Source organism: Micropterus salmoides, unplaced genomic scaffold, assembly GCF_014851395.1.
Source record: "Micropterus salmoides isolate LMB-PRFRI ecotype aquatic unplaced genomic scaffold, ASM1485139v1 Ms_hic_scaffold_17, whole genome shotgun sequence".
In the NCBI taxonomy this organism is placed as follows: Eukaryota; Metazoa; Chordata; class Actinopteri; order Centrarchiformes; family Centrarchidae; genus Micropterus; species Micropterus salmoides.
In genome coordinates, this window is record NW_024040817.1 from 15864696 (window position 1) to 15888393 (window position 23698).

Consider the following 23698-nt stretch of genomic DNA (forward strand, 5'->3'; position numbering starts at 1 on the left):
GTCATTTTCACCTTTTTCCCTTTTGAACTCTGTCCTTTCTGTCCTTGTCTCTTCTCTTTTTCTTCTCCCTTCACTCCTCCACCACCACCACCACCGTTACTCCCTGCCGCCCAGCTGCTCTCACACAGACAGATATGCACAACACATGCTCAGCTGACACTCTTTGCCAAGTGTTTGCGTGTATGTGTGTGTGTGTGTGTGCAGTAAGAGAAAAAGAGAGGAGCTACGTGGGTGTTGCTTTTCACAGGAGTTGTCGAAACTCTGAGCTAGCTTCGTACTTTTAGTTTTTAGTTTTTTGGGTATAGTGTAGTTTTTTACCTCACACTTGAATGTGTGTGTGTATGTGTGTATTGGTGACCCTTCATACCATAGTGGACACACGGTAAACTGAACATGTGCATGATGGTTACCATTGTTTGTGTATTTATGTTATTTTAAACTTGTGTGTTTTTATTTTTAATTTTGTCCTATTGTGTTTTTGAGTGTTTTTACACTATATGTGTGTATCTACTGTTACAGAGACTGATGACTATGCAGAGATAGTTGATGAAGAGGACACATACACCATGCCCTCCAGTAAGTAACTTAATCAATCTTCTCTTTTGCCCAACTAAAGTCATTTGTACTCCAAAATATGAGCTTCTTTAGCAAGGGAAGTACATAACAATTGTTTCACTGTTATTCTTCTGTAAAATGCTTACATTCTCAAACAGACGTTCATTTTGTTCTGCTATCTGACAGCCGAGCGCGGTGTGAATCTTTTCCAAGAAACACACTTGCACAAGGAACATCAGAAGTTGCATTAAACCACATTTGGTTAGGTAGCAGCTAATCAAATTCAGGCCAGTTTCACTGTCTTATATAAACAGCTGGAGGTCAGAGAGGCTACAACTCAAACTGTGTAACTCCGGTTGGTTGGGCTCACATTACGTCTGTCAAATTCATTCAAATGTCAGTAGTTAAAAAAAAAACAGCCCAGAATGTGCTGGTAAGTTTGGCTTCAGACCTGTAAGCAATGGTGGCTTTTTCACTCTGTTCCGATACATTTGATGTGGATATTTCGTCCAGTACAAACTACTTATGTATTTGATTGCGTGGCCAACTTTGAAAATGGACTGTGTTCTCCTTTCCTCCCACAGTCCTTTTCTATCTTTCTCTGTCTGGCTTTGTGTCTTTGTCTCCATAATGTAGCTTTTTTAGTCTCCGTCTTTCTGCGACTTCCTCTAAACAAACTTTCTGCAGACATATTTTCCTACTCACTGCCTGAGTTTGTACGTGTCTTCATGTCATTAATGTCTTTTTTTATTGTATGTAAAAAAAAACAGCTGTATAACATTAAGGACTAATATAGCAAACCCATTCTTTTAACCATTATGTGGCAGTATCAGCTCAGTTTTTCATTCATTAACATCATATAAAGAGTGAAATGGGTCTGTGTATGTGTGTGTGCGTGTGCGCGCGTGTGTGTGTGTGTGTGTTTTCTGAGCTAATTTCAGTCTTAAAGCAGCAGTCTGGCTCTTTCCCCCTCTTCATCTCTCTTTCTTCCTCTTTCTCCCATCGCCAACACAGTCAGCTATGGAGTAGTTGAAGGTAAAACCTCCTGTCTCTCACACATATTGTGTCCTACTGAAATGCCTTGAGATTTTATTTTGTTATTTTTCCTTGCCAGGCACTTGATTACGTTGCAGGGAAATATGTGCCTCTTCAGCCTTCCTCATTAAAACTAATTGGTTGACCTTCCTGCAAGCTAGTTTGATCATTTAAACAGCACACACTGATTAACATGATTAACATTATCACTTTTTGTGGCTTTTTTGAGTGGTTAGGAACCAATGTCGGATGTTTTCTTTTACCATTACTGTCTGGCAAAGAAAAATACAGAGACTCAAGATACCTAGACTCCAGATTGTTGTTGACTTGTGGTTGTTGGTGTTTTGTAGAATACAGTTCATTCGGGTCTGGTATTGGAAATGAAAGGGAGAGCCAATCCATAAACAATGCAAGATGTTTAATCAGAATTTGGGATGATGAAGTGTTCCAAGACGTCTGGAGCTAAACACCCTCGCAGTATTTGCATTGTTTATTGGCTTGGTTCTCATTTCACCATCATGTTGTGTTGTATTTCTTAATCGTGATTTATTACCACAGTCGTTTGTTGTTGTCGTCTGTCATCTGTGGGTTCTTTTCTGTTTGACGTCATTATTAGTTTCAAGTATGGATTAACTGCAGTAAATTTCTTTATAATGGAATGTGTTTTGGCTACGCTGTTGGTATTTGTGTTTTTAATCTGTTTATCTGTTGGTTGAGTCGAATAGCTGCACTTTGTTTAGCCCAGCAGACAAGTATGCTTTTTCAGGATAAGTTCCTGATGGTCAGTGTCTTGCATAACTCTTGAACTCAGTATCTAGTCCATTTTTGCTGGGGATGGTTGGCAGCTGACATTGATGGAACTCTGGAGAAATGTTTCATTAACTAGGCAGAAATATTGATAACACATAAAAGTCAAGTGTCAAATCAAGTTAAAATGGGGATGTCAGTTGCATAAACAACCGCTTTCATTCATTTTCTTGTCAAATGTTACTGCAGACACAGACCATAGTGAATACATTACAGATCCAGATAAAGTATTTCACTAAGAAGACCTACATCCAGGCCCAGGCCTTCCTCCCTGCTTTGCAAAGTGTTTAAGACGTGGGCTCTTGATTTTTACATGCACAGAGCACTCCAGGTTTTTATCTCAATTATTCAGAACAACTTGTTTATGTGTTTCCCAGTAGCCTCTTTTCCACTGTGTCAGTATACGGAAATAAAGAAAAAAAAATAATGGGACAATGTGCATGTAAACACAGATGTCTCATGAACCTTACATTTTGCATGTTAAATGAGTTATGTGGGTGTCTGTGTAATTTTGTCCGGCAGAGTGCATGCAAATTCAAGGTTTGTATAGAGGTGGTAGGAGAATATAGCTAGATATAAAATCTGAATGTACAAACCTGGGTTGGAAATGTATTTTTGTAATTTGTTAATTGTTATTATTATTTTAGTGCAATCTGATTGTCAGTGGGTGGGGTTTACCACAAAGGACTGCCAGAAAGTTAGAAAATATTTCATATTGTCTTTAAAGTATCTTAATACTTTTACTTTTGTGATTAAAACAATTACTTGATACCATCCAAATTGTCCTGGTAAGCTCCATCCATGTCATCTGAGAGAATCTTGCGATGGGTCTTTCGTGTGTTTAAACAACGGCAGGTAAACTGACCTATTTCACTCTTGCTGCTACTTTTTTTTTTCTTCTCCTCCTCTCTCTCAGCACGGGATTATGAGATCCAGAGAGACAGGATAGAGTTAGGCCGCTGTATAGGAGAGGGTCAGTTTGGAGATGTACACCAAGGAGTCTACAACAGCCCGGTATGTGGAAATTTATTTTCATTTTTTTTAAGAGTTTTGTCCGTTCATTGCATTAAACACTTGCTGTATTGTTATATAGCATCAATATGTAAGTAATACTTGTTGTGCCGTGTGTTCTGCAGGACAAACCAGCTCTACCTGTCGCCATTAAGACCTGTAAGAACTGTACATCAGACAGCGTCAGAGAAAAGTTCCTACAAGAAGCATGTAAGACCCCCCTGTGTATCAACTTGACTTATGAACAAACCACGCTTTCTTGATGATGCATGTGTTAATGTGTGTGTGTCTGTTTCCCCTTGCAGTAACAATGCGTCAGTTTGACCACCCTCACATCGTCAAGTTGATCGGAGTGATCACAGAAAACCCTGTGTGGATTATCATGGAGCTTTGTACTCTCGGAGAGGTACGCCTGAGGCTGTGTCGATAACGGGCCGTTCACACATAAGCACTGAGTAGAGTAGAGTGTGTGTCACTTCTTGTCAGTATACAAAGGAAACTGTTGAGTGTAAGTCATTAGGGTAAGCTCCCAGGAAAAGCAAACATAACAATCACATCGGTGTGAGATAGCTCACGTTTTCTTATTAAACATGGTGATCTGCTATGTTCTATAATGAAAAACTATTTCTCTTTCATTACCCCATCCCTGTTTTTATGTTTATATTTCTCTCTCTCTCTACAGTTGCGTTCATTCCTTCAGGTGAGGAAGTACAATTTGGATTTGGCCACTCTCATTCTGTTTGCCTACCAGCTCAGCACAGCACTGGCATATCTGGAGAGTAAACGCTTTGTACACAGGTACACACACACATGCACACACACAGAACATTAGATAGCAGCAGCTGAGGCTTTGGGAGAGGTCGAGGGCAGCTTCCCCATCAGTTGGCATCTTGCCTCTGCCAATAGGGTGAATGTGACATGTAGTATAAAGTGCTTTGAGTGGTCAGAAGACTAGAAAGGTGCTAATCAAGTACAGTCCATTTTCCATAGACTGACTGAGGAGTAACTGTAGGCATGTGAGTGATTCACGTTATTATTGTCATGCCAGATATATAAATATTCAAACTGAATAACCAGGAAAGTTCCAAATGTTTTGATTGCTAATATGATCTTAAAATAAATAATAATAATGTCATTTTGCTGCGTCTGAAATCATGCCGCCATTCACTCATTCATTCAAAACACTGCATTGTGGGATTTTTAGCGGGAGGTTGTGTACATTTTTATGAACGCCTCATTTTTTGATCTGTTGTGCGATGGTTTGAGAGCAGTATGTGCCTCATACATTTCACTTTTACAATTCAGACTCTGAAATAAAGTAAATAAAGACAGAAAGGACAATCTTTATTGGTAGACCACAAACCGAAAAGTTCTTCTTTATACTCAAGTGTTGCTGGAGTTTTTGACGTCTGTAGATATTTTGCATATGAGACATAACAAATAACATAAATGATTCAGGCTTAATGACATCCCATGTTGACTTGCAGGGACATAGCGGCACGCAATGTGTTGGTCTCCTCAGTCGACTGTGTGATGCTCGGAGACTTTGGTCTGTCACGATACATGGAGGACAGCTCTTACTACAAAGGTAATGATACACCTGCACATTAAAACCAACACACTCATACACAGTTTTGTATTCTGTTATGACAGAACATTGATTCACTAACTTTGCAGATGCATTCAAGACCGTTTTCCAAGCCCTAACCCTCCACACTGTTAGATGTTTCCACTTTGTTGGAGCGTGACAGCAGTGTTTCCTGCTGTTGGCTACTCTGATTTTACGAGCAGTGCTGACCTGAGAACAGTTTGTTGTACCCCTAACATTTACAGCTTTGTGTACAACCACATTTATAGTTGCCAGTACTTTACCGCCATCAACAGGTGACATCAGTGTACTGCAATTCATCTTGACTGTCACCTATTACATATGTTAGCGTAACAAATGTAATGTAGTTATAAAAATTGTTCTGTAATTTTAATGTATCTGTGTTTGTCTTTGCCTCAGCTTCTAAAGGTAAACTTCCTATCAAATGGATGGCTCCTGAGTCTATCAACTTCAGAAGATTCACTTCTGCCAGTGATGTCTGGATGTTTGGTGAGTTATGATCATTTATGTGTGTATGCATGTGTTGTGTTAGTTGCTGTTGCGGAAAAATATAATTACAGTACATTATCTTAAGTGTCCATGCCTGACATTTGTGTGTTTGTCAATAATTTTTTGTCCTAAAGAACCCAGTCTGCTTGTTCCTCTCGTTGCTCTGTAGGTGTGTGTATGTGGGAGATCTTGATGTTCGGCATCAAGCCTTTCCAGGGGGTGAAGAACAATGACGTGATTGGCAGGATAGAGAACGGCGAGCGATTGGCTATGCCTCCTCAGTGCCCACCCACACTCTACAGTTTGATGACCAAATGTTGGTCGTATGACCCCAGCAAGCGACCGCGATTCACCGAACTCAAAACACAACTCAGGTAATAAAATGTTTTTGTCAATTTGTGCTTACAAGCGCTTGCGTGTTGTCATGTGTTAAATATAGTTAAATATTGATTAGGCCATGTACTATTACTATAGTGATGATATACTAATGTATTATAATGCCAGTACAGTTATCAGAACTGGGCAGTATATATCTGTATCATTTATTGAATTAATTATTATGAAATAATTGGATAAATAGTGATTAAACACATTCTGTTGATAAAATTAAAGATTAAAAGCCAATATTCATTGAATTTGCTCAATTTACAACAAAGACAAGAGTGGTTTTTATACTTTGTTGAATAATCAATCCCTTGCCCATGTAGAGCCTCATTCCTGATCCCTTGGTGTATTTACCATAAATAAATCACAGTAGCCTCTGTCATTTTGTATCCTTGGTGTTATTGGAGCTAGTTTTTCTCCAAATAAAGAAGAATTTTCCTATGGATTTAACTTCCACCACTGATAAAGAAGATGTGTTACTTTCCATACTTTTCATGTTTTATAAATTTCCCTGTACTGAGAAACATAAACATGTTGGAGAAAATGTTTTTCCTATTGATCCACCTCCTATTAAGATAAAGAAGTAAAAGCCCTTTGTGTATGCATTTCTCAGCACCATACTGGAGGAAGAAAAGCTTCAACAAGAGGAGAGACTTCGAATGGAGATGAGGAGACAAGTCACTGTGTCCTGGGACTCTGGAGGGTCCGATGAAGCGCCGCCTAAAGTAAGACTGTGTGACTGTCTTATTGACTCACTTCTCATTTCTGTGCATGTGTTTGGCATGGCTGACAAACTGAAACAAACTGTTATCTCTCTGTCTGTAGCCCAGTAGACCAGGTTACCCCAGTCCTCGTTCCAGTGAAGGCTTTTTCTCCAGCCCCCAGGTCAACCACTTCCCGGTACAGCAAATACACACAGACACACACACACACACACACACACCGCTCCCATAGTGAGAAAACTGTGCACTTCTGTTCTTTCTCACCCACCGTGGCTGCATCAGGGTTTTCCTCTGACTTGCAGAGGTTTTACTGTAGGTGGCAACAGTAGCAGCGTGCCGGAGCGCAGAGGGGAACATGGGGGAATTTCTGACTCTGCAAAGTCTTACAGGGAAAAAAAACCCCAAACATACTGAAACCTTTATTAAATTTTATTTATTTAAGAAAAATATATAGTATCAGGAATAGATAACAAAATATTTTCTTTAGGGAAAATAAACATGTTTGTGGTGGTGAAGTCGCACTCAATCTTATCAGTGGTCAATTTTTGTGTTCTCACCACCACAAACTTTTTCTTCATGGTCATCCTTTTATTGTCCTCTAACTTTGTGCAAAGCATGCTTTTCTTCCCTTTTTCAACAAAATACATTGCTTAACAGTTGTTGGGAGAGCCTGATGTTGTAAGAATCACATATAGTTGAATTTAGTAATAATTTATATATTGGTTTCCCAGTTGCATGTAATGTAATTTAACATAGTTTTGTTTCAAGAGGACTGCAGACATTCATTATATTTTGCGTAGAGTTTCTACAGAGATCTGTAGAGGCTGGGCAGTGTGGAAATCAACACAAAACAAAACTCAACCCAAAAGTCCACCTTAAATCTTGTGAGGAAGTTTAGGTCTAGAAAAAGTGCAAAGAGTATTAAACTTTGTAGGAATGTTGTTTACAAGAAAAAGGCACATTAATCACAGATCTTTAAAAAAACATGCCACTAAATTTCGTCCTACAATATTGGAAACCTCTTTTGTCAGGTTCTATAAATCACCCTCGTAACCATCAAAATGATCTTGGTCTCTGAAGTGTCCAGGTTGAGCACTGTCATCACAATAAAGTCCAACCCAGTAAACTCAGTATTTAGTCTGAGTTAACTCAGACGGCAGGCGTGCGCTGCCTGTGTCAAAGTCACAAAGAGAAATGGGAAAGCAGAGAAAATGAGAGAGACTTTGAGTGCAGTCATTCCTATCCTCATAAACCGAGCAGACAGCAGGCATTTCCTGTAGCTCTAAAAGCCACACACACTCACACACAAATCAAAGCCACTCTGCAGCTCTTGAGCTCCTCTTGAGCTGCTCTCTTGCCCTCTCTCTCGTCCTTATAAGGAGTTCATCATTTGAACTGCCATTTAAGTCAAACTTGATCATATCACAAATAGGAATAACATCTATATATTTTGGTGGTGTGTATTACACACCAGACTGAGAGCAGCTGAAGATAAAACTCCTCTATTTGAGGTCTCGTGCTAAATCATGGCTTAGCAATAGCAATGCTTACCTTAAGAGTTAATGGGATTAGTATAATTCTTTCTTAATGGTTTGTTGATTATTCACTCATTCTGCTCTGATGCAGGTACCCTTTTTTGAAATTTGCCAGTTTAAAATAGTCTCTAAGGAAATATCAGTCAATTAACACTCTTATAACATGAATGTTACAAGAGTGTTCATTTTCTCTGTTTTATTGCATTCAGATGAGTTTTTTCCACTCCTGACCCTTTCTTGTTCTCGTCCCAACATTTTTGGAGCTGAAAAATGACTACCAACTACTAATGAGCTTGAAACTAAGTTATGGTTAAATCTGATATAAAAAGTAAATAATGGGAGCCTTGGCAATGGTGGGAACTGTTGGGCTTCTGTAAATAGCATCATAGAGTACGGTCTAGACCTGCTCTTTTATGAAAAGCGCTGTGAGATAACTGTTGTTGTGGTTTGACGCTATATAAATAAAATTGAATTGAATTGAATTGGCATAATCAGTCGGTGTATTTGTTTAGTGTGCATGTACTCTTGTGTCATGTTGTACGAATAGCAAGCAAAAGCAATAATTCTCTCTGCTTCTGTCCACCTCCAGCTGTCAGCCCACGGTGGTATAGGAGGAGTAGGTGGCAGTTACCCTCCTACTGATTCCTGGAATCAACACAGACCTGAACACACAGCCCTGTGGAGCCCTAACATGGAGGTATACACACTCACTCACCCATTCTCTCACACACACAGTATGCATTCACAAACAGTTTCATAAAGAGCGTTTGACATTTGGTGCAATCCACTGAAATTACAGCTATTATATTATCCAGTGAAGTGCTGAGAGTTTTCATTTTTTCACATACATTATTTCTGTTTTTCTTTTTCATCTGTAATGGGTCTTAGTAATATAGTAATGTTTTTTCATATATATTTATGTAATTGACTTTTCATTTAGATTAAACATAGCGGGTGAAATAACAGTAGTGAGGTCCTGGCAAGTTGTTTTTTCAGGCAGAGGGCAGTGCTCTGTGCAGGGGAATAAAGTAACTGCAGTCAGGGAAATGTTTAAACAACAGCTTGATCCCTGCAATCATTTTCATTATATATTTAAGATAATCACACAGTTCAGTCAATCACTTGTCAGCATGTACAGAAGATTGAGGTGATCATGTTGCTGTCCTGAATCTGTTTATCCAGTTTTGTACTTTTTGAATTTCATTATTTAGTATGACTAAACGTTTAAAGTAAAAGAAAAGACCAGTAATTCACATTTAAGCACCCATGTTTTGTACAGGACAGTGGATGTGTAGGCCACGCTATGATGGAGGAGAGGCTGATGATGCAGCAGCAACAGATGGAGGACGACCAGCGGTGGCTGGAGCAGGAGGAGAGCTTCATGGTAATACACAAACACAGAGATATTCACATATAAGCTACTGTTTCAAAACATCACCTCTAGTAACACATTTACAAACAGGTCAGCCTTTCTATGGGTCATCATAATACTTTTCATACACATGTGTCAGGAAGTCAGATTCTGGCTATTGAGCGTTCATGCATGCTAGAGGAGCAGTAGCAGCATGAGAGAAGATTTTTATGTCTTACCAGGAGATTCAAGAAAACTTAAGTGCAATGGCTAGTTATTTAGTAATCAGAATACTTGGGTCATCCAAAGGCAGTAATCTGTTAATATGGAGAAGATTGTGGCGTTATTAACACCATGGAAAAACACACAACAAACCTAAAAGCATGCACAAACAAAATCATCTGAAAAGATATCATCAAAACCCTAATTGACATAACCGACTGGACTGAGATAAATTAGAAAAAGAAGGAAATGAAAACTGGACGAAAACAAATATGCCAGAGGAGAATATCTTTGAACTGGCTCAGTTGTGCTTGATTTATCTCATCAGACACTGAAACATCCCGTAGAAGGAGCCAAATCACCACTTTTGCAAAACAGGTCTGTTTTTCTTCTCTCTTCAGGTCAGATTGTTTTCTCCTCTTGTCTGGATGAGCTGTTTTAATTTCTGAGCCAGCTGTAGGCGAGCTGACAGAAAAGAGAGAGAGAAAAAAGATGAGTGATGGGCAGTCTGTCGTTGTTCTTACTGATAAAGTCCAGTTAGCCTGCCATATTTGAAAGGCACATTTATTGCTTCACAGAACTGGAAGTCTCACAGGACGGACGTGGCAGACTGAATTGCTGATATCTTATTTGTTGTTAGCTAACCTCTGGGCATATTATTTTCTTGCTGGCTTGTATGTTCACTTGATGCACCAGTTCCTCTCTGCACCTTCAGAAACTTTTGAAAGACTATGCTTTAATGCTGGGGACACACAAATAGCACTCGTGGCTCACCACATCCCCAGAGTTTTACAGCCCTGACCTTAGAATGTGGAAACATAATCAGAGGAAACTTCCTTCACAGGAATGAATAAAATATTGTGCTATTTTATGATTTTAAGACCCGTTATCAACCACATTCATGACACTTGATAAATCACAGAGGGCCTAATGCAACCACTGCCCAGGGACTTTCCCATTCCCTCTGATGCACTCACCATCAATTTGTACAAGTCAGTTCATAGAAACAAGAAAGTAAAAATAATCAAATAATATCAGCTATCCAATGATATAATACTGTGAAAGGGGCCAATCTGCTGCTTAATGAGTACTTGAAGTACCTTTTGCTGTTCATGCTTGCAATGTCACTACTTCTCTTACCACTACTGTCCTGCAGAAGTAAGCTCTATTGGTTATATATGCAAATAAACCTTGTGATGAACTCTAAAAGGAGAATAAAAACAAGGCGCAATAAGAGAAAAGGAAAGCACGGCCTGAATAGAAAGAGATGGAAGTTTGTGAGGAGGAACAAGACTGGAGGACAGAAGGAGGGAGAAAGGAAGTGGGATTGGCAAGAGCCATCGAGAGGGTGGAACGAACCATCAGAGAGAGGGAGGGAAACGGAGGAAGATGTAGAGAGATGGAAAAAGTGGGAGGGAGAAACAGACTGAGGGAGAGAAACGGAGAGGAGAGTCAGGCGGTTGGATCTTTTCTCTCCAGGATTTAGTCTCTGCGGCTCAGTGGAGCTTTTCCTCCTCTGGAAAAACTTTCCCTCTTTTTCTGTCTATCTTTTCCTCCCCCTCCATTCTTCTCTGACTCAGTTTTTCTGTCTTTCTCAGTTCATTTCTCTCTGCACCATCTTCCACGTTCTTAGTTTCCTCTCTCTCTCTCTCTCCCCCTCCCAGTATCTCTGGAGTCTCTGTCCTTCCCTTTATGATCTGCCTTCCTCTCTCTATGTCCTAAGGATTTCTTTGCCACAATCTCTCTTCATCCCATACTTTCTGTCCCCATCTCCGCCCTTCTTTCGATGGCCTCCACTCTCTGCTTTCCTCCTCCTGTCTTCTTCAGCCTCTGCTCTCCCAGGATGCATCTCTTCAAGGCGTGCTTCACCAAAACGGTACTGACACAGACAGGGGAGAAGGAGTTACATGCTTGGTTTTAGTGGTGCAAATGTGGACAGAGTTTTGTGATGTTACTGTTTTCTTGAGACTAAATGTGTGTAAACAGACTTGAAGTCGTGAAGTCATCTGTGTGAACAGGATTGCGTTTACCTGCTGCTCTTCTTCCTCACTGACTTGGTGGTGATGATGTTCACTTTTTAGGCAGTGCAGATGGAAAACTGACCAACTGCTGCAGGTTGTAGTCATCAGTGGAATTGAAATTCTGCATTTTGCTGGTTAATAATAATGGAAATGATAACTATATTAGCTGCTTTGCATAGCTTTTATTTCCGTAACCTGCAGGTGGCTGTCAAACTGTTGATGTTTGTGTCTTGCTTTTTATATTTCTTGTTTGTTTGTGAATGCCCCATGCCATTTATTAACGTCAGTCTTGTATAAAATGTTGATGATTTACAATCAAAGCTGTGGTCACAGTTTTGTTTTACTTTATTTTGTCACTAAAGTAGAATTACCTGTAACAAATGGATATAATTTTACAGTGCTGCAAATCGCTCCAAAAGCACATGCATAGATTTGGATTTTATATTTACATTTTTTTCCCGTTCAATTTGTCTTTCTGTCTCTTCCTTGCAGAAGACAGAGTCTAGAAACAGCAGAGGAAGCATCGACAGAGAGGATGGCACACTACAAGCACCGGTAAGTCACTGCGTGTGTGTGTGTGTGTGTGTGTGTATTGATAATACATATATTGAAAATCGTCTGTTTACCTGTTAGTGAGTTATGGTTTTTTAGCTCCACACACTGAGAGATTGCAGAGAGCAATGTCAAGTTAAAACAGAGTCAACGTGCAATTGGGGAAATGCTGAAAAGACAGGAAGCTATGTTGTATAGAAAAAAGAGACAAGGAGGAGAAAATAAGCACATTATAGCAAAGAAGAGAAATTCTTTAGTCCGACAGACAGACAGAGGAAGGCTGGGAGAAAGAGAGAAAGTATTTCTGTCTGTGAGCCAGGGAGGGTACTGCCTACACACCAACCACATGACCACAGAGGGCTCTTGGGAGTTTTAAACCCAGAAGCACTGCACAGTCAACTTTACTGTAAATGTGTGTTATAATATCCTAAGGCAAATTCTCAGCATTAACCTTATGATTTCTGCACTGTATCAACTGTAACTGTAGCGGAATGCTGACATTGCCTGTGGGAATACAACTGTGAATGTGGAGGTATATTTTCTTATGTTAAGCTTGTGAATTCAGAATCACATAAACGTTTTAGCAAAGTTTATCTTCTTATTCAAAGAGTTTGTCCCCTTTAATGAGAACTGAAGGTTTGCCTACCATCAATCTGGTGTGTCTTTGTGTGTGTTTATCTCTGCACAGGGAGGAAGCCAACATATCTACCAGCCTGTAGGGAAACCAGGTGAGAGAACGAGCATACTGACATACTTGAGTAAAAAAATTATTCAAATAAGAGTATAGAATTATTATCAGTAAGTTGTCATTGTAGAGCCTCAATACGCTACAGGAATACAATGAAGCTTGCACGTTAACTAGTTTATACACTGTTCGATACTGAACTCGTTTTCTGTTAAATCGTAAAATATAAGTTTAAAGTTGCAAATGAAATGAAAAAACTCACAGTACAAGTACCCTTAAATTGTATTGTGCTTGAGTAAATGTATGTAGTCACATACTTTCCACCTCTGCATACCAGCATAAAGTACCTGTTGCATCAAACTTACATATAAACTCTGTACTGGTGATACTAGTATTACTTAGCATGCTAGCATGCTACATACGGATAATAATGTCAAACTCCTTTTTTTTCTCCACAGAACACGTGGCTCCTCCTAAGAAACCGCCCCGCCCTGGAGCTCCTGCTCACCTGGGGAACCTGGCAGGTCTCTGCCCCATGGACAGCTACAACGAGGGGGTCAAGGTATATATGCACACATACATATGCACAAGCTCAAAGGAGGACATAACACATACGGGCTTTGAACAATTCATCTCCTTAAAAATACAGAATGTATTCCCCAGTTTTAGAAATGATCTGAATTAGAACATTTTGTGAACTTATTTAGCCTCTTTCACTTGTGTTAATCTTGCACGCTTAGTATGGACGTTCCTATTCTAGCATATCATTTTTGAGTTGACTTCAACACTATTTGGCATTGATGGGTTGCATGCTATGCCACCTTTGGTTGGCTAATGTGCTGTCCCTCTTCTCTCCCCCCTTTACTCCTTGTTCCCCTCTCATTAACATCCATTCATTCATTCCATTTGTTTCCCCTTAACACCCTGCCATCTTGTTATTCCTCATGCTGCTTTTCTGACTTGTTACTCTGCATCCATTTATCCACCAATAAATCTTCCAAACCCTTTCCCCTCTATTCACGATCTGCACACCTCCATCCCCTTCAACCTCTTCCCCTGTCAAACCCCCATCCACCCAACCACACCTCCCTCCCATCTCCTCAACCTCCCCATAGCCGTGGAGGGTAAGCTGATCTTTGTGTGTGTCTGTCATCATTGTAGAGTTAGTTAGCTAATAGTTACCATCAGTAAAATGTGCAGAGAAGCTTTGCGAAGCTTTCTGAATTGTATTTTTCTTTACCAGAGACAGAACAAAATATCCCTGTTGCCAAACTTGCGGCAAACAAACTTTCAAGTGCATCTCATGGTCATTAGCAAAGATGGTGACTGTGAGATATGTGAAAGCTCCAAAAAGGTACTAAAATGTAAATGAGTTGATATTATTTTGTTGTAAATAAAACATTGTAAGCTTGTTCCACTATTCCCCATTCAAAGTAATGGATACAACTAATCACATGTTAATGTTGGCTTAAGGTTTGTAGTAGCCATGTAGCGGAGAGTCTTATGAAAAATATCTCTGGTAAAGGAAAATAAAACCAAAATGTAAAAGTCACCATAGTGTTTTTTGTTTTTCTTCGATCAATAGAAGCATTGTAAACTGATCACTGTATGTCTTCCATTGTGTCTTTACATGTCAAATGTAGTTAAATTAATGTAGTAGTGGTTGTAGGTTTGGTGTAGAAGAAACATCCACCCAAAATTTATATAAATATTATGTTTATGAGTGTAGTTTCTGGCTTTTTGAAATCGCTTCAGCCATAGTTCTATTATGTCCTGACATTAATTGCTGCGCCACACCACTGTTAAAATATTTTTGTTGCTTAAACAAAATTGAATCAGCTAGGTCGTTTGTGAACATTAATTAAACCTGCATTAAGGGATTTGTGACCTCTAGACATTACACTAAATCAGTTGATTTAACATTAGTATAAAAACTATCCCTTAATGTAGGTTGAACTCAGTAGATAACTGACCATGTCTGACCTGCCATCACACCATACTAACAACCCTGCACACTCCTCTGTCAGTAGTAGAAAAAGTTAAGGTATCTATTATGTAGGTAGAAATGCATGTAGATAGAAATAACATCTTGAGGGGTCGTGTGTGTGTGTGTGTGTGTGTGTGTGTGTGTGTGTGTGTGTGTGTGAGAGAGAGAGAGAGAGAGAGTGACAGTATGTATGTTTTTGTGTGTGTAAATCTAGTCAGATACTGCCCCCCAGTGTTGTGTCTGTCTAACTACAGTCCCCTACGTTGACCCTAGTAGCAGAAAAAGCTTTTAAGAATTTAATTGTAACACAATTTCTAAAATGAGTTAATCTTCCTTTAATAAGATTTATAAAACAAAACGTGTAAAATGTCTATTTTAGCAGCTCATTGTAACTCAATGTACTTTTCTCATTGGTTCAGTTGCAGCCGCAGGAGATCAGCCCGCCCCCCACCGCCAACTTGGATCGTTCCAATGACAAGGTCTATGAGAATGTGACAGGATTGGTTAAAGCTGTGATCGAGATGTCCAATAGGATTCAGCCTGCAGCCCCGGAAGAGTACGTCCCAATGGTCAAGGTAGGCTAATGGAATAATGGTAGGAAAATGTTATAATGCTACACTTTTCTTTCCTTTACTTAAAAATATTTGGACACAAGTTAAATATCCATCATCATCAACAGATTTAAAAGTGCATATTACCTGAAGACTAATTTTTGTGTGTGTGTGTGTGTGTGTGTGTGTGTGTGTGTGTGTGGTAGGAGGTGGGTCTGGCGCTGAGGACTCTGCTAGCGACAGTGGATGAGACACTTCCTGTGCTGCCAGCCAGCACACACAGAGAGGTAAACACATACATACACACACACACACACACAATTAAAAGTGTATAATGGAGGGTGGAAATACATAACAGTTTTCCCTGAATACTGTATTTAAAGGTGCCTCAGAGTAAAACCACTGCAAAGTATCCTGATGGTGACGACCCTAGCAAACAGATTTCTATGTTGTGCCGTTGTGAGAACATGTATATAACATATATAAACAAGGCACTTTTTCACTTGAATAGACTATTATATTTACAGTAGATATCACTTGTCTTTTCCACACCGGCTCATGCTGTAATGTCATACACAAATGTTTTGTTTATCACACTTTAAAAACCCTGCATGTTCCTTGCAGTAAAACAAATAAAATCCATATGACCTCTAATTCCCAAACATTGTTATACAAGTTTAAATTGTGGAGGGGAAAAGTGTATAGAGACTATAAAGGAGGGACAAGTATCTCTGGTTTTACAGAATTTTAAAATATATTTATTAAATTGTTTATTGTGACTTTTCCAAATTTATGATTTCGCAATATTGAAGGGTTTCCACTTATTCTGGCTAGTTAGAGAAGCATATATTGAAGTGGCCCACAAGCTTTGTTCTCTTTATTTTTAAGTATCTTTTTAGTTCTTCTTCTCATGGAGAATGTGTTGTATGATTTTTACATTTTGTTTGCGATATCACAGATTGAGATGGCCCAGAAGTTGTTGAATTCAGATCTGGCTGAGTTAATATCGAAGATGAAACTGGCCCAACAGTATGTCATGACAAGGTAGGTACCAACACCACAGATGTATTCAACTGATGATGGTGATTTACTGCTCACAGCACCGGTGACCTGCTGCTTTCTGTGTTCTGGACAGTTTACAAAAGGACTACAAGAAACACATGCTAATGGCAGCTCACGCCCTCGCAGTCGACGCCAAGAACCTGCTGGATGTCATCGACCAATCACGACTCAAGATGATCAGGATTTAATCAAAACGAGAGGGGGTGTGGCCCCGGGAGTTTCTGTTGCTGTGGAGATGGAGAAGCTCTCGGCCAATCACAAAGAGAACATTTAGATGGATGTCAGTGACGGACGGATAAAAAACATGAACTGATGGACAGCAGACATGACTGAGGGAAACTATCGCCCCCCTCTTCGCCTCCCTTAAACATTCACAGTTTCCTTTTTCCTCTCTCTCTGGTGACGCTCATGTTTTGGGTCAATATCTGTTGTTTTGTACTTTTGTTGCATTATTTGCTTTTTGTATCCAGAGAAACGCTCTTCTACCCCATCACGTATCCTCAAAGATGAGGTTTTTTGTTTTTTTTTTTTAAATCATCCATTATTTCTTTTTAATTTTTAAGTGAATCAAACAAAGGTTTCAGAGGACTGCAGAGATGTTTCGGAGAAGGGATGCATCGAAATCTGCCACATAGACACGACTAACTCGCTCCACATATGCAGGATGTAACAACTGGAACTGAAGAGCCAGGATGAGGACGATAATGAAGATGATATGATGATGTTGTTGTTTAAACATGCTTTTTATATCATTTTTTTATTATTATTATTATTATTACTATTACTATTTTCAGCCTTGAGTCTCACAGTATGTCACTGTCAGTGTTTCAGTCTTCCTCTTACATTGTATAGGCAAAAGTCTGGATTTACAGCTCCTCATAAATGTCATATTTTCATCTCTTTTTTTCTTCTTCTCTCTTGATCTCGGACATCAAGAGATGGCATACAAATGAAATATGAAAGTAAAATTTTGAAGAACAAACTAAATGTCACAGGCCACTTTTTTAAGTTAACATCCATAGTAAATACACAAAGAAGCTATATTTTTAACATGTTTCTGAGGCATGAATTGTTGGTGAATAAGGGGAGAGGGAAGAACATGTGGAAGTGAAGGGAGAGAGGTGGAGGGAGGGTGTTTTTTTAAATTACAATGGAGGTGCTAATTATACTGTACAGCAGGTCACCCTGTGCCAAATGAACTGCAGTTGACTAAAAAGGATCATTTCACACTTAAATGCTCTGTCATTGGTTTACTCGCCTGTCATTTTTGCATCTTTTTCTTCAGAAATGTCAAATTCATGTTGGTTAGTTTAATGCTTGCTTTATACATTGAAGGCTTGCTGTGTTGTGGCATCCGTCATGTTGTGGGTTCCTTCTGTCCCATTTGTCTTTACACAAATGGTCACTCGACAAGATGCAGTGCAAGCTTTCACTTACACCCGCTTTGTCAAATTTCCTTCGGTTTAATCGATCCAAGAAATTGGATTTTCAGGGACATCTTCAGAGTAGAATTCAACGTTAATAATAATCTGTAAAGCTTTTTAGGGGGTCGATTACAGAGTTTAACCTGAACACTTCCTAAAAACAACAGCGACAGATACACACCGAAAACGCTCTTTATCTCTCCTCCATCAGTCCTCCTGTTTTCATGTCTACCTCCCTCCACTGGAGTTATTTATACCTTTTACTCCCCTCTCTTCTCCTGCTCTGTCACCCCTACATTTTCTCCCTCTGTTAACCATCCCTCCCTGCGGCTTCCTCTCCTCCCTCTCTGATTCCCTCTCCATTCCACTGTTCCCTTTCCCCTGAGGTGAGCAGTATTCTCAGGAAGGAGCCACATGTATAGTTGCTAAACCAAGCAAATAAAACACTGTTATCATTATGAAATACTTTCTGAGTCTGTTTCCCTAATTGTGTCTGTCCCTGATCTTAAACCGCCTTTATTATAATATCTGTTCTCAGGATTTGTGTGGTAGAATGTTAAATTTGGAGTGACCAAATCCAAATTATATAAATGCAGGACTTAAGATGTACTTATTTGTGATGCTCAAAATGTATTTATTAACACAGACTTCACAGGATAGTTGAGTGTGAAAGGTCATCCTTTCAGTAGTTTGACAAAACCAAACTCTTAAGGTCCTCTTACTAGCTCTGTCCTGAGCTTTCAACTCCTACTACAAGTGAGCAAACTCCATCCGCTGAAGAAGAGAAATGCTGTTGGAAAAAGTAAAGAAAAACCAATAAGTGGACCTTGAGTTAAGATCAGGTCACTGGATAGGGAGGCATTCTGCAGCAAACGTTAAACAAGTTTTAAATTGGTTTCTCTGCTAAGCCTGCTTCTGTAGGGTGAATAATGTCATGACAAGGTAGGTACCAACACCACAGATGTGTTGAACTGATTTACTGCTTACAGCACCAGTGACGTGTTGTTTTCTGTGTTCTGGACAGTTTACAAAAGGACTACACTAAGTTTGTTCTTTCATATTTCCAACTTTGTTTCCTGTTTTTTTTGTGTCATTTTCACCCATAGGTATCCATGGGTATCCATGAGCAAAAGGGGGACCACGTGCTAACACGTTAATTGTGAGCGTTTTGCTCATTGAATATATGAATTCACACAGTCCTGAGAGATTTTCATAATAGGCACATATAAGGAAACCTGTAAACCGGTAGTTAGATTTTATACATACTGTCCACAGACGCGGAGTAGAGGCGCATGCTAGTTGGATTCAGCACTCTAAAGGGATACGGGGGACTATGTTTCTCTTCCGTTTTACGTTTCACCGTAAATGTAATAAAAATACAAAAACATGTTTCCGCCCGGTTTCGAACCGGGGACCTTTCGCGTGTGAGGCGAACGTGATAACCACTACACTACGGAAACTCGTACTCACCCTGAGCTTCATATTATTGAAAACACCATGGACAAACAATTTGCGCGAACTACTATATTTCTCATCGGTACTGTAATTCACACGGTTTAAATTGGTTCGATTCATGTGAGGATGTGATGATTTTCTTTTTTTTCCTTCAGAAAAACATTAACATTGACGTTACTTTGCAGGAGCTCAAACCTCTAACTTAGCCATTTTCAGACAAGAGGAAAAGCTAGTGAGCAAAACATTTTTCATTACACAGCTTGGCCTGTCAACAGCAGATGCGCGTGTAACGTTATTTGTGTTTACCTCGCACAAAAATGAATAAATGCAGATCATGATGGGTTCAGGTAGCTAATCTAAAATATAGCATCTAGTCTACTACATAAAAGCCAAGTACAGCATGTTTAATTGTAGGCCTTTTTGCACTGCACAAGGCTTAAGGACCACTTTTTAAATCTCTTGCCAACAAACGCAATATAAAATTTTCAATATATATATAATAATAATATTATCTCCATTGACTCAAGTTATGGCTCTTATACTGTAAAACTTCAAAAAGCAGTCCCAATTACACGCCTGCCCCTTTTACTGGTCTGCTGTGGCTACACACATAAATGGTCTTAATTAGACACCTGGTCTGCTTTTTATTTAAGTTCATTCGAAGTATAAAACCTCTTAAAGCCCACTGGGTTGCCCTCTTGAGCTAGTGTTGCTTAGAATGTGTACAAAATAAACGTTAATAATTAAATAATTAATAAACTTTTATCAATCTGGAAATGCACATCAGACCAGTTAGATTCTCCACAACTCAGTCATTTCATTTCACATTTACAATTTTTTAGTAGCCTTCCTCCAATCTTTGCTGAGCAAGTTTTGTACAAAGGGAATAAAAGGCCTGTCCCAAATATAAACCTGGGTGCATTCAGTTTTACAGTACCTGGTAAACCACATTCTCATTTTATGAAGCTATGGACAGCATTTTTTCCAGTGTTTACAGATTGTCTTTAATTCTCTACCTTTATTACAAAAACACTTATCCACCTCCTTAAACTTATTCACGAGTCATTATTGTGCCTTTAATAGGTGGACAAAATATGTTACAAAAGGAGGATAAGCAGTAACAGCTCACAGACTACAACTACTGTTATTGTCTACTAACTAACCACATCCCACGAACATTTGCTGCTGTACATTTAAGCTTAAAAAAAAAAAAATATATATATATATATATATATATATATATATATATATATATATATATATATATATATATATATATATATATATATATATATATATATATATATATATATATATATATATATATATATATATAAACACTGTTGGTTGATGTCCCCTAAAGCTCAGAGACTTGGTAAAGGTTAGGGTTATGCATGTATGCAATTACAGCGACAGTGTCTGTAGCAGAGACCATCACAGGAAAGAACAAAAATAGTCAGACAAGGCAGAAATCATTTTTGTAGTTTTATTGGGTTTTTTCTTAAAAAAAGAGCCGTTTTAATCGAAGAGACCGAAGCCCATGTCATCGTCAGACTCCTCAGACTCTTCCTTCTTCTCCTCTTTCTTCTCCTCTTCCTTAGCTGTGGGGGCAAACAGGACAGGGTATGGTTAACAAAATCCAAGATGTACATGTATGTCCTTTTTAAGCAAGCTCTGAGAGATTTGACAAATAAACACGTGACAAGTGAGCAACTGGCTTTTCACCTTGACCCCTATAAGATGACATGCTGGTAGTTCTAGCTTAACTAGACCAGTACTAGATTAAGAAAATGATACATCACTTAAGTTACTAAACTGTTCCTAGTTCTACAATTCAAAAGCATGATATTCTCTCCCTGAGGAAGTCAGGTAAGCCTCATCTCCTCCCACTGTATCAGTCACATTATCAAGTATATTCCTATTATAGTGTTGCTGTTATAAACACTTAACTATCTTGAGCATTTGCATGTTACACCTATCTAAAACCCTCTTTCCACTTCAAACCACTGTTTGGCCAGTTACCTGGGGCGTCACCAGCAGCAGCAGCAGCAGCTCCTGCAACAGGGGCTGGAGCTCCACCTCCGGCGCCGACGTTGCAGATCAGGCTGCCGATGTCAATGCTGGTAAGAGCCTGCCAAATGACAACAATCACAGGTCAGGATCACTTGTTCTGGTGAGTGATGCACAAACCTACAGTACTAAAAGGTGTAACACCATTGTTCTCATATAGAGAAACCGCTTTTGCAATTTAAGTTTGAGAAATAACTTCTACTAACCAAACTCCAGTATGATTTTGAAACCCTACCCAGTTCAGTCAAATCCTCTAAACAGATCATTTGCAATCTCTTAATTCCGTATGTTGTACCAGTGTTTCTGCCAAGTTGTCAGCAATGACACACCAACACGTTAAATCCCAACATGCTGTCAGGTGAAAGCTAAGCAAACTTTCAACTTCACAATTGCAGACTTAAATGCTGATTACAAAGACTGAGCGTGAACACATCCTAATAAGATCCGCACATACTGCACCTACCAGATCTCATTCATTATTAGACATGATAAACACTGCAAAAAACAATCATGAGTTCTGCCTGTATGTTTCCACTTCAGACATGAAGACCCAGACATAACTCCAACCATACCAATCCATAAATCGTGGCACAGCAGCAATTTACGTAAAACATGTTGACAGTGTGTGTATGATGTTCTCACCTTGGCAAACAGACTTGGCCAAAAGGGCTCCACGGTGACTCCAGCAGCCTTGATAAGAGCGTTCAGCTTGTCCTCCTACAGACACAGAAAACAAGCAATTTTTAGCAAACCTACTTCATTCATCCTCAAATAACTAAAAGTGATTTTAAGCAACTTTTCAGTAAACATACTATTATCACAAGTCTTCAGTTACTGTTTCACATTAATTTGTCTGTGGTAGTTAGACATGGTAGTTATGCTTGTCAAAACTAAGAGGATACTGAAATTTAACAGACAGCTTCTTTGATAATCAACTAATCTTCTGGGTCCAGCTTGATTTACAAAACAATCTGAACACATCACCTTTGAGTCAGATGCCTCATTCATAAGAACTATGCAAATCAATGTTTTTATTTTATTTATTACAATCCTGCCATTTATGCAGCTTATGCAAAGATTGTTTATTGCTACACCACCAGGATTACTACATTATCTGGGACATGATTTAACGTTATGCAGCGGTTCGCACATTACAGATGTTGTGCAGCATCCACGTGCACCAAACACATCAGGACAACGTTAGACGACCAACTATTGTGTTATGATAGATAAATAAAGCAGACACTAGAAATAACGTTACACAGTATTTAACTAACGGTCACGCCTTTTTCACAGTGATACCCTTCTAAATATAAAAGCAATGTGTGCCGCCGAGGATATTTTCTAGCTTAGCATTAGCCGGTTCCTGTCATCGAGTGAATGACTTGTCTCTAAGTTCAACTCTTAACGTTAGTTTAGATGTTTAAGACGTGCTGCGAGTAACAACTACAACCACATGTTGAAGATACTCATGAATGTCTCAGAGCTGCCCTGAAACGTGGCGTAAATGAACGTTAACATTAATGTCAGCAACAAGCATTCCGCCATTTTGGCCGGTAACGTTAAATTATATGGGACAGTTTGGACACCCGAACACCTAAATTTGTACTTTAAAAGAAAAAAAAACTATCCCTGTTTGACAATAGAGTCTTTACTCTCATCTTTATTATTCAGAGTATACCCCTCCAGCACGAGACTGCCGAGGACCCAGTTAAGAAGTACTGGCTGATCTGTCAGGGGTAAACCGGGACACTTACGGTGACGGTCACTTCATCGTCGTGGAGGATCAGAGCAGAGTAAATGCAGGCGAGCTCGGACACGGAGGCCATTGTAGATGTTAGATTTTATGTTTGTCGCGTTGGATGCCTAAATTTGACGGTGCTAGTCGCCGGATTGCGGGCCTTAGCTTCGGATGAAGAACCAAACACCTTAGGCACGTTATCTTCCTACAGCGGAAAAGGAAAGAGAGAGGGCGGGAACTTCCTACATATACTCTGCGTCAGGGCTGCGTGTTTCCAACGTCATTACGCCGAAGACAGACGTAGTCCACGTTAAATGGGGTCGATTTTCAATCCGGAAAGCTCCCACTGTCTTTCCTTTGAATTGATTATTTTGGTAAATATCAGTACAATTACATGAAACAAAAGCTTCTATACAATTAAACACTTAAG

General features: G+C 39.3%; 2 protein-coding genes and 1 non-coding gene across 17 annotated transcripts in view; 1 reads left to right on the forward strand and 2 right to left on the reverse strand.

The window, feature by feature from the left end:
• The window catches only part of ptk2aa (protein tyrosine kinase 2aa), a 62324-nt gene extending 43857 nt beyond the window's left edge, over positions 1-18467 (forward strand). For 4 of the 15 annotated variants that reach the window (XM_038724472.1, XM_038724473.1, XM_038724474.1 and 1 more), the window contains 22 exons: positions 520-576; positions 1570-1590; positions 3314-3411; positions 3534-3618; positions 3714-3814; positions 4091-4206; positions 4896-4996; positions 5417-5506; positions 5676-5880; positions 6504-6615; positions 6716-6790; positions 8737-8844; positions 9427-9531; positions 12234-12296; positions 12781-12825; positions 12982-13021; positions 13437-13540; positions 14094-14102; positions 15385-15540; positions 15723-15803; positions 16475-16560; positions 16652-18467. In XM_038724472.1, coding sequence (XP_038580400.1) covers positions 520-576; positions 1570-1590; positions 3314-3411; positions 3534-3618; positions 3714-3814; positions 4091-4206; positions 4896-4996; positions 5417-5506; positions 5676-5880; positions 6504-6615; positions 6716-6790; positions 8737-8844; positions 9427-9531; positions 12234-12296; positions 12781-12825; positions 12982-13021; positions 13437-13540; positions 14094-14102; positions 15385-15540; positions 15723-15803; positions 16475-16560; positions 16652-16766 — 1973 coding nt within the window. In that variant the 3' untranslated portion in view covers positions 16767-18467. The remainder of the gene's footprint in view (positions 1-519; positions 577-1569; positions 1591-3313; positions 3412-3533; positions 3619-3713; positions 3815-4090; positions 4207-4895; positions 4997-5416; positions 5507-5675; positions 5881-6503; positions 6616-6715; positions 6791-8736; positions 8845-9426; positions 9532-12233; positions 12297-12780; positions 12826-12981; positions 13022-13436; positions 13541-14093; positions 14103-15384; positions 15541-15722; positions 15804-16474; positions 16561-16651) is intronic. The other 11 variants (XM_038724476.1, XM_038724469.1, XM_038724480.1 and 8 more) reach the window with 6 other exon arrangements.
• Positions 18468-19389: 922 nt separating this feature from the next.
• On the reverse strand, positions 19390-19462 carry trnav-cac. The gene has a single exon. It is a non-coding gene; the product is annotated as a tRNA-Val (tRNA).
• A 1467-nt stretch (positions 19463-20929) lies between these two features.
• On the reverse strand, positions 20930-23502 carry rplp1 (ribosomal protein, large, P1). Its single transcript, XM_038725573.1, has 4 exons — positions 23285-23502; positions 22170-22244; positions 21480-21588; positions 20930-21058 (listed from the first exon to the last, which is right to left on the reverse strand). Exons 1-4 carry the CDS (start codon positions 23354-23356, stop codon positions 20976-20978), a joined length of 339 nt encoding a protein of 112 aa, XP_038581501.1. The 5' UTR covers positions 23357-23502; the 3' UTR covers positions 20930-20975.
• Positions 23503-23698: the final 196 nt, after the last annotated feature.